At 45.1% G+C, this 14,635-nt stretch overlaps 2 protein-coding genes across 2 annotated transcripts in view; one reads left to right on the forward strand and one right to left on the reverse strand.

Moving 5' to 3' along the window:
- Nucleotides 1–14,635, reverse strand: part of UCHL3 (ubiquitin C-terminal hydrolase L3) — a 252,357-nt gene that overhangs the window by 73,996 nt on the left and 163,726 nt on the right. The gene's annotated exons all lie outside the window — the stretch shown is intronic.
- Nucleotides 4,142–14,635, forward strand: part of TBC1D4 (TBC1 domain family member 4) — a 107,098-nt gene continuing 96,604 nt past the window's right edge. Inside the window, exon 1 of the mRNA XM_085215736.1 lies at nt 4,142–4,782. Coding sequence (XP_085071862.1) covers nt 4,312–4,782 — 471 coding nt within the window. The 5' untranslated portion in view covers nt 4,142–4,311. The remainder of the gene's footprint in view (nt 4,783–14,635) is intronic.

Raw genomic sequence — 14,635 nt, forward strand, 5'->3', positions numbered from 1 at the left:
TGTGCTCCCAAACACTTTAGTGCTGGGGCTGTGTAACTGCTCTGCAGCTGCCTCATGGGAAGCACAGAGCCTCCTGGACATTCTAAGGGCTGAATGATAACTACAGGAGTGATGGAGAACATATTTAAAGACAGGTAGGTTTCTAATACAGAAAAATAGGGGATGTCTGTTCTGAATACCCCAGTTTTAAAATCTACTGCACAAGAGAAAATGTGTGTGAAAATAGCAAAAAAGCAATTGCTTTATCATAGAACCATAGAATCATACAATGGCCTGGGCTGAAAAGGACCACAATGATCATCTAGTTTAAACCTCCCTGCTATGTGCATGGTCACCAACCACCAAACCAGGCTGCCAAGAGCCACATCCAGCCTGGCCTTCAATGCCGCCAGGGATGGGGCATCCACAACCCCCTTGCCCAACCTGTTCCACTGTGTCACTGCCCTCTGTCTAAAAAACTTCCTCCTAATATCTAACCTAAACCTCCCCTGTCTCTGTTTAAAACCACTCCCCCTTGTCCTATCACTATCCGCCCTCATAATCAGTCGTTTCCCCTCCTGTTTATATGCTCCCTTCAAGTACTGGAAGGCTGCAATGAGGTCTCTCTGGAGCTCTCTCTTCTCCAAGCTAAACAAGCCCAGTTCCCTCAACCTTTCCTCATAGGAGAGGTGCTCCAGCCCTCTGATCATCTTAGTGGCCCTCCCCTGGACCCGCTCCAAGAGCTCCACCTGTCCTTCCTGTACTGGAGGCCCCAGGCCTGGACTCCACTACTCCAGATGGGGCCACACAAGAGCTGAGTAGAGGGAGACAATCACCTCCCTTTCCCTGCTGGCCATCCCTTTTTTAATGCAATCCAGAACACAGTTGGCCTACCAGGCTGCAAGCACACACTGCTGGCTCATGCACAGCTTCTCATCCACCAGGTCCCCCACGTCCTTCTCCGCAGGGCTGCTCTCAAGTAGATCTTGCCCCAGTCTGTATGAATACCTGGGATTGCCCCAACCCAGGTGCAGCACCCTGCACTCGGTCTTATTGAACCTCGTTAGGTTTTCACGGGCCCACTTCTCCAGCCTGTACAGGTCCCTCTGGATGGCTTCCCTTCCCTCCAATGTATTGACCGCACCGCTTAGCTTGCTGTCATCCACAAACTTGCTGAGGGTGCACTTCATGCCATTGTCTGTGTCACTGATGAAAATGTTGAAGAGCACTGGTCTCAAGACCGACCCCTGAAGGACACCGCTTGTGATCGGCCTCCACCCTGACACAGAATCATTGATCACAACCCTTTGGCTGCGTCCAGGCAGTCAATTCCTCATCCATCGAACAGTCCATCTTTCAAATCTGCACCTCTCCAATTTAGAGAGAAGGACGTGGTGAGGGACCACATCAAAGGCTTTGCAGAAGTCCAGGTAGATGACATCCATTGCCCTTCCCCCGTCCAGCAAAGCCGTCACTCCATCATAGAAGGCCAGACTGGTCAGGCAAGATCTGCTGTTGGTGAAGCCATGCTGGCTGTCTCGAATCACCTCTTTGTCTCATATGCGCCTTAGCACAGATTCTAGCAGGATCTGTTCCATGATCTTACCAGGCACAGAGGTGAGGCTCACTAACTGTAGTTCCCTGGGTCTTCCTTTCTCCCTTTCTTAAAAGTGGGAGCAACAATCCCAGATGCTCCTCAGCCTTCCTACTTCCTCCTTTAGCTCTACCACCAGCTGAGCAGATCATCCACCTGCTCACATCACACATAGCTGGTATCCCAGCTGCCTTCCTGTAGCAGTGACAGGGCCAGGCATTCTCTGCAGCCTGAGACCTGAACTACAGCATGGGCATTCGTGCTTTCAGTCTGGATCTCTATGTTCCTTTTAGCAGCAGCTCACCACTGTGTGGTGACCATAGTTGCACCTTGCTGTGTCCAGAGACCAACGACTGTTTAACTTTATCTGAACAGCCCATGTGATTCACACACTGGACTCCTCTCTGTTCCCAAGGCTTTTTCTAGGCAGAGGGTGTGGATGCAAAGCTGTTGTCCTGGCAACACCCACTTCACGTCAGCTGCTCTCTAAAGCTGCCAGGCTGCTCTGTTATCTCAGTGTTACCTGTATGAAGGAACCAACCAGAAAGGCCCCTGTACCTCATGGTCAGTCGCTGCGGTTCTAGCTGGGACAGTTTCGAAGCAGCGAACCTTGGCGATCAAGGGCTTCTTCCAGGTTTGGTTTTGTACCCTTCTAATAAAATGTTACAGGTGATGCCCAGTCTATGCTAATTTGTTTTTAGCTGTCCTGTTCTAAGACAAGCTTATCCCTCTGCCCAGAGAAGCTGTGGGTACTCCATGCTGGAGGCACTCAAGGCCAGGTTGGATGGGGCCCTGGGCAGCCCGAGCTGGTGGGTGGCAGTCCTGCCCCTTTTGGAGTGTTGGAACTAGATGACCTTTAATGTCCCTTCCAACCCAAGCTATTCTATAACTCTATGATTTTAGGATGATGATGGGAAGGGCTATGCTTGAAGTCTTTTCCAAGTGCTAACAGTAAAGCTGAAAAGTGCAGCTGATTATCCATAAACCAGAATACATTTAACCATATGATTAATCTGTCAAAAAGAAGAACAAAATGTTCAGGAGATGAGCACAGTTGCTTTTAACACTGTTAAATGAACTACCATCATCACAAGTATTGGCATGAATTCTGTTTGTTGTGGGTTATGTCCACGTATCCAGCATGCAGGCTCTGACTGCACACAGGAGCCCCAGCTCCAGGCTTGTTTCAGAGAGCAGCCAGACAGGGTTAAGGCTTGCCATGGCACCACACTGCTGAAAGTTACTGCTGTTGTTGCTGCCTATGTGAATGTGAGGATAGACAATAAACCAGGTGATTACACAATGGGCTTGGATGCTGTCTGACTGGAAAAGCTCTGTCTAGTGGAGGAGCCCAGTAGGTCACTCTGAAAGTAATGCTCCCTATTTATTTCTATGTAAATTACAACAGAACAAAGAGTACAATAACAATATTTGATAAAGCAAATTCTTAGCTACAAACACTATTTTTCAAAAAGTCACTACCATTATTTATGCATTTTCACCAGTGATGGATGAGAACCTGGATGCCCCTCTTGTAAAAATCACCACTGGAGGTGACCCACTGTCGCCACTGCTGACCCACACCACGCATCGCCTCACGGTGCTCGCATCCACTGTTTGGTCTCCATCAGCACTCTGCAAGCATCAATGGATGTCAGTGGGTGCCATTTTTTCTGCATGGAGGAATTCAGTGACACACCTTTGCTTCACGCATACTTCCATGTCAGACACCATTTGTCAGACTTCCCCTCTGCTGCCATCTATTGCACAGCAACAACATGTAACACAATATTGGTGGGAAGGTTCAGCCTCTACTGCCATAGCACCAACATCCACCTGTGATGTTGCAGGCTAACAAAGAATCGTAGGATCATTTAAGATAGAAAGGATCTCTAAGATCATCTAGTCAACCATCAACCCATCACCACCATGCTCCTAAACCAAATCCCCATAACTCATCAGTAAGCGAGGTGCAAGCAGAGTCCTGGTGTGATGAGCAGTGTTTCATACAGAGGTGTGGGAAAGGCAGCTAGTGTGAGGAGGGATTCCTCCTCACACTATGTTCAGGTTCTAGAAGGCTGGTGAAGCTCAGGGACCCTGGGATGAACCTCCAGATGCTCTAGAGCCTCCTGGCAGCAGTTAGGAGGCACCCAGGGCCCAACAAGCTCTGATTCCCCACAACCCACAGCAGGCCTTGCCATAGACAGTTGCCACTCGCTATATCAGCCTGCCCAGGGTCCCGTCCAACCCGGCCTTGAGAATGTAATCTAATATAAATATAAAATAAAATATAATTATACAGAAGTGCAGAGCTTCTGCAAGCGGCAAAGGGGAACAGCCCCCGCAGCCTTCCCACCTCCTTCCCTCCCTCCTCGTGCCGTTCCTTCCGAGGCGCTCCTCCTCCTCCTGCAGCGCTGCGGACGAGGCAACCACTCGCGCCGCGCCGGGCCGGGTCGCAGCTGGCGGATCGGCCGCCGCTTTGCCCCCTGCCCCCCTCCACAGCACGCTCGGGGCGTAGCTTCGGCGCTCCTCCCCGGGGTGGCTCGGAGTGGGCGGGTGACTCCGCCGTCCTTCCCCGCCCCGGGGGCTGACCCCGCTCGGGAAGGCGGTGCGGTGCAGAGCTGCAGCGGGGCCGAAGCGGAGCAGAGTGTGGTAGAATGCGCGCGTAGCGGCAGCCTCGGCTCCGCCACCCGGCTGAGTGCAGGCCCCGCGGCCGCGCCTCCACCGCGGTGTCCGCCATGGAGAAGCCAGGGGAGGGAGAGCCGCTCTCCCACCCGCTGGAGCAGCAGCCCGAGCCGCAGCCGCCTGGGGAGAAGCGCTTCAGGCTGTGGTACGTGGGCTCGGCGTGCCTGGACCGGCGCACCACGCTGCCCATGTTGCCTTGGCTGATGGCCGAGATCCGGCGGCGCGGGCAGCGGCAGGAGCCCGGCGGCGCTCTGGGCGGCGGCGTGCCGGCCCGCGAGGTGCTGCTGCTGCTCGGATCGCCAACGCTGCGCTGCGTGCCCGCCGGCCCCGCCAGCCCCGGCCCCGGGCGGCCCGCCAGCCCTGCGCCCGCCGTCTTCATCTTCGAGCACAAGGCGCAGCACATCGCCCGCTTCATCCACAACAGCCACGACCTCACCTACTTCGCCTACCTGATCAAGGCGCAACCCGACAACCCCGACTCCCCCATGGCCTGCCACGTCTTCCGGGCCACCGACCCCAACCAGGCGAGTGGGGCTACGGGGCGGGGGCGGTGCCTGGGACTGCGAGGTGCCGAGCGACCCCCGCCCCGTGCAAGGGGTTCAGTCGGACCCTTGGTGGGCAGGTTGCGTTGCCCCGACCGCAGTGTGGCGTGGGAGTTGGGCAGTCGGGTGGTGCTGAGCACCGGGGGTGCGGAAACTGTTTTTTTGGGGCCCGGCAGGTCATGCTAAGGACACCTGGCTGTGCTCAAGCACACTCCGGCAGCCCTGGGTCTGGGTGGAGGCAGTGCTGGGAAAACGCCAGCTGGGAAAAAAAAAAAAAAAAAAGAACAGTAGGGCTCTTTTTCTGCCTCTTGAACGGGCTTTGGCTCACACATCACATGTAAAGGAGCAGCTCCTAGAAGTGTGACAGGCAGGTTCAGCCATTGGTTTAGCATGGCAACAGCAAAGGCCTTTAGACAAGAGTACTTGGTCTGAGTAAGGTGAGACACCTTTCCCTGTTTTTTCAGGGGCAAAGAAGTCTGTGACCAAAAAAAAAACCAAAACAAAACAAAAAAACCAAAAACCTTAAAAAGTGGAGGAAAACAAGAAGGATGTGGAAGGAGTATAGTGATAGGACAAAGTGTAATAACCTTAAACTAGCAGAGAGGAGATTTAGGTTAGGTGTAAGGAAGAAATTCTTCATTGTAAAGGTGGTGAGGCAGTGGCAGAGGCTGTGCAGAGAAGTTGTGGGTGCCGCATCTTGGAGGTGCTCTGTGCTAGTTCAGATGGGGCTCTGCAGCCTCATCTGCTGAGTGGCAGCCCTGCCCATGGCAAGGGGTTGGAACTAGCTCAAGGCCCCTCTAATCCAAACCATTCTATGAAACACATGCAATTAGAAATACTACAATTTACCAAACCACTCAGAGGACTTAACAAAAGTTTTTAGCGTATTTATTTTGATTGAGCAAAGACACTGCCAGAGCTTGTTACGTTGGAGAGATTTAGATTGCGTATGTAGCTGTGGGTTGATCTGCCCTCTAGGACAGGACAGGAGGCATCCCAAGCAGAGGTGACTGTAGCTTGTTGGCAGCTGGAGCCCTGCTGAGCTCTGCCAGAAGAAGCAATGAGGAAGGAGCACGCATAAGGAGTGTGGAAAGAAGGCATGGTGGCTGGCAAGTGTGCAGCCAAGATGTCCTTTTATGAGTGTCACCATATGTGCTAAAGGAACCAAGACTGCTGGCAGGACGCGTTGGATTGAGCATTATTTATTGGATAGCTCTGTTGTGGTGTCGTGACGTGGGACCTTGTGCTATGAAGTACTGGCTGTAAATTACTCTTGCATGTAGTATTTCTCATGGTTGCATTTACACTAAAGATGCTCTTTTTGATTAAACCATTTATCTTCATGTCTTTGTTCCTTGAGGAGAATATCTTCACGTGCATAGTAATAGTGCAAATTGATACTATAGATAAAGACTTACTATTGAAGGAAGGTATTAATCTGAATCCATTCCCTTTTGTAAGTTCCCAGGTTGTTCCAATAACATAGCCTAAGTTTTATCTGCAATATGTTTTTTTAACCTTTTAATCATTAATAAAGAAAAGGAGGCCCCCAGACAAGGATTGCTTGGCTCAAGCTACTAGACAGATGAGCCCTAACAGGGATAGTAGATGTACAGCCAGCGTTTCAATTCATGGGTTTCTAATAGACATTTTTTTTCAGGTACCAAAAAGGGAATTATACAGAAATTTATTTCCTTCCTAAGTTATGTTACCAACTGGAGAGGCTTGGTTGGCTCAGTCTGTGCAGCCCTCTGCTCTGGGTCCCTGCTTATTCTCAGTTCTGAGTGGATGCAGCCAGGCTGCAAGTTGCTAGCTCCTAAGATCTTCTTTTGGAGCTCATTTATTATAAAACAGGTGTTGTTCTTGCACATTTTCAAGATCTTTACATGTGTACATACTTCATCAGAAGTGCATGCTTCTCATTCATTGTGGTTATGAGGTTTGTGGTACTTATTAGTTTAGAAATTAATTTTCATATCTGTTATTTTAAGGTGACTTTGTTTTCAATATTGGGCTGTGGTTCCTTCCAGTCAGCACAAGCTGGCACTGCTGCTGAGAGAAGGGGTCCTGCTCTTCTCCGCTCAGGTGCTCACTCCTTCCTTCTGGCTTTGTCCTTGTGCCAGCACAGCATGTACAGTGAACAGGGGATTTGTCAGGTTGGCTTTTGAACACTTTTCTTGAACCATGGTATTATTGGTGCGGTGGTTCAGAGCACACTGGTCGCTCTGGATGAAGGAAGGGTGCAGGAGCTGTTTTGTGGTCTGTGGGTTAGAAGACAACTGTCCATCATTTTTATTGGTGGATGAAGCCATCAAAGTAAGATGGCAACAACTGGTTTTTGAGATAATAGCGCAGGTGAAGTAATTCAAGATGCAGCATGGTGGAAATTTTGGCTTTGAGCCCATTGCTTTGCCCACCAGGTATGTTCCACCATGTCTAAGGTGCATGTGCATTCACCATTAGCATGAAATGAGCTGTTACTCACAAAGGAAACCAATACATCTTTCCAATTCCTGCACATTTTTAAAGTAGATGATCAATCAAAAGCCAATGCAGCATATGTTCTGATAACATCAGGTAGGAAGACAGCATCTTCTAATGTTATTTGTCTTGACTGAAGAAAATAGTGGCATGAGTTGGTACGTCCTTATGTTCTATTTGAAAACCTGCAACTTATGGGTAGAGCAGAAAAGCAGGAGTCATTGAATGGGTTCCTGTTTTGGAGCAGTACCTCGGCCTCAGACCAGAGCTCAGCAGTCTCTATGGGTGTGAATGTTAAGATACTTTTGATAGGGCGTCCCTTTCTTTTACTCTTTGACTCCAAGGGGAGGGAAAGCTCCTGGAGCTCTATGGCTGGCTGGAGTGGGAACAAGTTTTTTTATTCTTTTCCTCTGCAATTACTGCAGTGTTTGCTGCTCCTGATAACTTCTGAAAGCAGCAGCCAGCTGAAGTGGATGAGGGTAGTTGTCTGGCTTAGTGCTGGCAAGCATCTTCTTAACAGCAGCCAGAGATGTTTGTTCTGTGCTGCTGTCATTTGAGAATTATGTAGGATGTACAGAGTCTGTCTGTAGACTTAGATGACAGCATTGTCTCTTTTTAAATCTGGCAGATTCTCTTTGCAGCCACAGGAACAGATTGGGTTTTTTTTGTTGTTGTTGTAAAGCAAGTTAGTTTCTAAGTACAGCAGGCATACCTTGCTGTCAGCCATCGAGAAAAGCCCTTCTGAGCAGTGTTTTCAACCAATCAAATGATTTATTTATTTATTTATTTATTTATTTATTTTACCATAGAACACCAAATTTCTTGCATAAAACAGGGTTTGATTGAAGCAGATCGGTATTGTTTGACAGTTGCCTTGAGTTCTCTGATCTCTGGGAGGAGACAAAGGACTGATGTGCTTTTACATTTCTTTTTCCTTATGCTTTTCTAGTTGTTATACTTTCTTCTTAATACATGAGCCCTTCGAATGAGCTTTTTTTAACTTGCATCTTATATCTAATCATACTGTAAGTGATTGTTATCAGTGAATATGCATAATTGTGCTTCCTCCAGTTAAGCAAAAACTTACTTGGTGCATTTTGTGTTTCTTGTAGAAACTTTATAAACAGTGATCTGTGTATACTTCCATGAGGTTTCAGGACTAGTCTGAACTGACCTTGAAAGCAAACTTCTCTACTGCATGGACCTCAGTATGGTTGAACTTTTGTGTGTCTTGAACGTAGGTGTGGTGTTCTGCTGTAGCCACGAGTTTGTGGGACAAGGCTGTCTCAAGCCAAAGTAGAAGTAGTGGAGCATTTTGCTGACCAAGTAAAGTTGTTGAAGGAGCTGGAGAGGCAGAGGGCTAGAGATAAGAACAGAAGGCAGCCTGCCTGTAGCCCGGATCCGTGCTCAGTAGTCACTGCACGGGGTCAGACAGATTGGTTTGTCTATCACAAGCGAGTATTAATTTTCTGTGAGATACATTTCAGCAAAGCAAGGCCATAGGACAGCTTGTTGTGAAAAACAAGACAGCAATACAAAATCTTTAGTTTTCATTGTCTGAAGGAGGCTTCTATGCTATAATAAAATGACACTCTGTAAGGTTTATGATTAGAAAATATAGGTTAGAAACATTTGAAGAAGAAGGTTAGTGAATTTCCTATTCAGATTTGTTTTGTGCTTTAATTTTAACGTGATTTAGGAGCATGGGCTGAATCCATGCGAATTCTTGGAATGTTCAATTACATATGTACAGCATTGTTTCAGTTAATATTAATGAATGTTGCACAGGTTAAGTCATCTGATAGATTGTTTTTAATAGGAATAACAAACATGATGGAAAAAAAACCATGGTCTTTGAAGGTAATGATAGAGATGCACAGCTTGGTTAGGTAGACTTGAGCATATTTGGATTGCAGAAGAAAGAGGTGAGCTTTGCTTTCCCAGTCTTATCATGAAAACAAGATTTGGAGAGATCAAAACAAAATGTTTTCTAAGATTATGTGGGTTAGAATTTAATTCATCAGTTGAGAAACTGACAAGCTGTGGCTCAAAACAAAATGGATGCTGAAGACTTGCTGTGAATGCAGAATTGTTCTGCAAACAGCCTCATTATCTCCAGCCTACATGGGCTACAAAGGCTCAGATGCAAAGTCTTGCTGTCATTGCTTTGGTTTAAAAATGTCTGACAAAGTTTAGAAATGGAACTGAAAGTTGAGAGCTTAAGGTTTCAGTTTTGTTTTCACTAACGTCAGAATCAGCACTTTTTTTCTTAATGAGTACATTTCACTTTAGGCTTGTATAGCTATCTTTAATGTACAGTTCTGAAAAAAAAAATTGTCCATGATAATTTTTTGCCAAGTCTCAAATTGAGGGAATAATAAAACCAAGTTTGTTAACTGTTCCTTTGTGCTGCTATGTAGCCTTTTATCTCCAATTAATGTTTAGCAAAAAGGAATGATTTTGAGTGTTCTCTTACCTGCTGAATTCATATGTTTAATTCATTTATTTTTCTTTTTGCTGTTCCTGAGAACCACCCAATTATTTGGGAACAGAAGGAATGTTATTGGGGACTGCATTTTCAGAAGGATAAAATAAAATATAGAATGATAAGTATATGGAATGATATAAGCTCACTGAAGTGGCTGCAGGCAACATACTGATCAGAAAAGAAGGCTGTTTGTTTTAAAGAAAGCAGCTTTTGTGCTGCTTTCTTTTTCTGAGGTTGTTTCTATGTTTTTCTATTGTGTTTCTCAAATTTCGAAAATAATTAAATAGAAAAATAGCTGCCAGAAAGTTTGGCTTGATTATGTATATGATGACAATAAGGAGAACCTGATTTCTAGGCTGATTTCTAGACCAAAGTTGGTGTTTATGAAAGTGAATGTTAAAAAAAAAAAAAAAAAAAAAAAAAGGTTTTGCTTTCTGTCAGCCATTGTAGAATGGTAGCATGACTGACTGCTTCCCATCTCTGCTTTTTTTTAGAGGTTGGTGTTGCTTTTGATGTGTACAGTCCATCCTTCTTTGCACCTCTTCCACTTCTTTTTCCAATTAACTTGGATCTCTGACCATCTTGAGTTTCTCTGAGGCAGTGAGGTGAACTCAGACGAATTTCAGAGGCCAGGCATGGAGGCTGCTGTCTATGCTGTCTAGGCTGTGGGTCGTAGAACTTTTAGCAGTGCTGGTTTGGTCCCCTCATGGCGCCAGCTGCCTGTCCTTTGCCACCTGGTTCTGGTTTTGTGGTTTCACCTACTCTCTCGAGTTCAGAAAACGGGGGAGGGAATGGGGAGGAAGGGAGAGTTTTTCTGTGTAATAAGTTGTATTATTTGTCTCACCTGTGAATTATGGCATTGTCTGCCTCCACTGGCTGCAATGTTCTGGGGGCATCTTTAGAGACCACAAGGAGATCATGGGGTACAAAGGCCAGACCTGCTGGATCTCTTGTAGAAGTCATAAACTGTGGGCAGCCAGACAACAAAATGAAGGCAGTAAAGTGACGTAACTTAAATCTTAAACAGGATTTGTGATGTTCTGTTCTGTAGAGATTGTAATACCATGCCTACCACCGTATTCTTTTGGGCACAAATAGGTGCATCCAGATCATGTATAATAACGTGCCTTCCAAATAAATCAGAGTCAGTAATACAAGAAACAGTATGGTCATGTCATAAACAATGTATCTGCTCTGAAGAAGTCTTCAAAGTTGTAGGAGGACAGTAAGGAGTGTTAGAAAGGAACCGAAAGCTTGAAATGCAGAGGTGATTGCATCAAGGCTGCGCAAAGGATGTGACTTCTTGTGGTTACCAGAGAATGCACATTGCTTTTGTGTATGAATGTGTTCATTGGTGAGCATGTTTCCCCTTCCCAGATGTTTTAATTAGGTGACAAATGGTAGATCAGTGAGGCGGGCAAACAGACATACACAGTTGTCCTGTTGGTCTGAGAGTAGTCTGGTAATTCAATCTTCCTCTCAGCATTTGTCAGAGGTAAGCCTGTTTGTACTGTCAGAGGTAAGCCTGTTTGTACCATCAGAGATTAGTTCTAGCAGTATATTTAGGGCTACAGGGAAAACAATGTTAAACAAATAAACAAGCCACCAAACAAAGAAAAACACATGCAGACGTCCCCAAGGGCTTGTTTTAGCCCAAATCACACTCTAAGCTTTTTAGCCTTTGCATGCTTTCAGGGTTTGAAAAACCCAGTCAGTCTTTATTTTGAGCACAGTTGTGCTTTACCAGCACAACGTCTACTGGCATCTGAAGCCATGCTCCCTTCCTCAATTGCTCTGCCTGAGGTGAAATGTGATGTCCCGCTGTTTGAAGTGACACCTACTTAAAGCCATCTCTCTTAGGAGTGAGACCACTACTTGGTCCTGCCCTCCCTGCCGCAAAGAATTAGGGCTTCTGATAAGTTAATTGCTCTGTTCTCTGGAGTGGTGGTGCTGGTGGGATTCCTCTGTTCTCTGAGTGTTGTCTCTGGGCAGAGAAGAATCATGCAGCAGAGCGGTGCCCTGGGATCTTCTGTCACTCCTGAAGTGCAGTGTTGTATGCTTACTTCAGCTGCAGTACTTATTGTATCTTTTCTGTTCTTATACGTGTCTTCAGTTCCTTAAGTCAACTGAAGAAAAACCTGAGGTGTACTTCAAAAGCTGTCATACCATGAAGACTGTTTAGACAGTGCAGATTATGTATAGTAAGTACATGTAAAACATGTCTTAAATTGTGTTTTTCTGTTCAGAGCCTCTGCGAGGTGTCACATTAATAAGCAATTACCTGCATGCATTGTAATTCTCTTCAGCTTGAATAAGACAGGCAAAATATGTCAGCTGATTAACTGCAAAAAAAAAAAAGTGATGTTTTGCTTCAATGGATTCTCAGTTGCATTTAGAAATTCTACTTACTGCTTCCAAGGAATTCTAAATCATATTTTGTGGCTTTGTTAGTTACTTGTAACAGTGAGTTATCTTCATCTCTGTTCAAGTGGATTGCTTTCTCACAGAATTTTTAATTTGGTTTTCTATCATTCTATTTCTTTGCACTTAAAGAATTTCATATTTCTTCTGAAAATGTGGAAGGGTGACATGGTAAGGTTTTCCTTGCTCTGCATCTCTGGAACCACTGATTGTACAGTATTGGGCACATATTGCACTTTACTGAGGGATTACATTAATTTAAAATGCAAACATGACAGAGGATCCTTGTTCAGAGTTCAAAGGCTATATGAAAAGGCTTGTAAAAGCTCCTGGATGGTGAGATAAAGCCAATCCCATACAAGCTTGTATTTTTCCCTACTCCCATTCTTGTTACTGTGGTTTTCCTCCTGCTGTTGCCACTTTTATTTGCTGTGAATTTCAGTCATGTAGTTCATTTTTGCACGCTGATAAACTATAACAACCAGTCTGCTCAGTTAAAATGACCAGGGTTATGTTTTAATTCATTAATCTTCTTGAAAGAACATGTAGATCTGCACAGTGCTGTTTAGAGATCTGCTGTTTAGAGATCTAAAAACATGCGGTAAGTAAGAATATTATCCTCTGGGGCATAGCAATGACTGGCTTCCAGACTGTTCACAGTTTTGTTTTTCCTAGCGAGACTAATAAATATTTAATTTTTTCGGATGCTGATGTTAAATATACTTCATGTACTCTGTGACTTCAGTATGGGTTTCCTGTTGTGTTCATTTTAAACAGGAAAAAGCAGTGTCCCATGAAAGCTGTGAGCAGCCAGTGGTCTGTGGGTACTTGAGTATTCCTAAACCAGAGTAAATATTCAGACACAGAGCTGTGAAAGATTAGGATGTGTGATGTTGTAACTCACTGAAACATTTCTGTATGCCTTCTCATGGCTTGTTTTGCCTTAATTATTCTTAAAACTGGAAATCAAATTATGCTGGAAATTCCAAAGAATAATAGAACTAGGGTAGTACATACTAATAAGGCTGTGTTTGCCAGAGAGAAACAAGTTGCTTTCTTTAGGACCACTCTTCTGGAAGTGTAAAAACAAAGAAGCACACAGATTCTGGTTGTGTGCTGTGCTGAAGTTTGGTGTATGAAGTTGATGTGTATTGGGTGGACTGCAATGCCCCAAAAACTCAGTGATTCCTGCCTGCCCTACTCTGTCATAGCGTGAAAAATTATGAGTGTGGTAGTGTATGATATAGAAATTAATTTTTCCTAGCACATAGATTTGAAAGAAACAGTACTGTATGTACAGAGTGCTTCTGCTTGGCAATGAAAATAAATATCAGACTGCAGTCAATATTATGGTTATTTTGTGGCAATTTAGACAGTTTGGAACACAGATTCCCTTGCAAGCCTTTAGAGTTGCACCAAGGAAAACAAACAAGGAAAAAAAAAAACTGAAATAAGCAGAAAAAGATAATTTCAGATGTTGATGTCTTTAGTTTGCAAATTCTTTAGGATCTTTAGGTAAGATTTCAGGAAACATGCTACTCTTTCTGTAGCATTTGGTTTAGGCTCACATACAGGATTTTGTTTTTTGTAGAGAAAATTTCTAAACAATGTGCCTTCTGTAGAAAAAACTTCTGGTCTGACTCCCCTCATACTCAGTGGGAGTCATTTAATTTTCTGTGCAGCAGGACTGCGAGCTTGAGCACTGCAGAGCAGTTTGTAAATAGGATCATCTTTTTTTGTAAACCATCTGCAGGCTGGATGGGGCCCTGAGCAGCCTGATTTAGTGGTTGGCAGCCCTGCCCACGGCAGGGGGTTGGAGCTCAGTGATCTTTGATATCCCTTCCAACCAAAGCCATATCATCATTCTATGAAGCACACGTGGATGGTGCGTGGCATATGTGTGCGTGTGCTCAGATTTAGCACCGAGGAGAGTTAGCATTGGGGAAATGTGCTGACCTGAAGATGAGAGAAATTTGGGTACAAGGCAACATGACTAAACCAGCTCAGAAGGAGAGGGTTTACATCCTGGCATGATGCCTCCTCATGCCTCGGATTCCATCTCTGTTTAGTGCAAGGAAGAACTAAAAATAATACCTGCAGTTCAGTGTGGTGGCATGAAGTTTGCAAAATGAATGTGTTTCCCCTGCAGCGACCTTCCATCTTCAAAATCTCCAAAGAAGAAGGAGATGGAAAAAAAAAAAATATGAAGAGCATCCATATGAGTTTCTTGTATTTCTTCTCTTTTGCTCAATCTGCAGTTGTCCTTAAAATACACAGTAACACAGTTCGGGTGTGAGAAATGTGGAGACCAACTGAAGGTGCTGAATTAATGGGCTTGGTGTTTCTCTGTATAATACTCTGTGTGAGTATTTTGTTTCTGTGTATTCATCCACTGTTCTGCATTTAAGTATTTTTATTTCATGTCATATCCTTGCTAATTTTTGT

This window comes from Meleagris gallopavo, chromosome 1 (genome assembly GCF_905368555.1).
Source record: "Meleagris gallopavo chromosome 1, MGAL_WU_HG_1.1, whole genome shotgun sequence".
Lineage (NCBI taxonomy): Eukaryota > Metazoa > Chordata > Aves > Galliformes > Phasianidae > Meleagris > Meleagris gallopavo.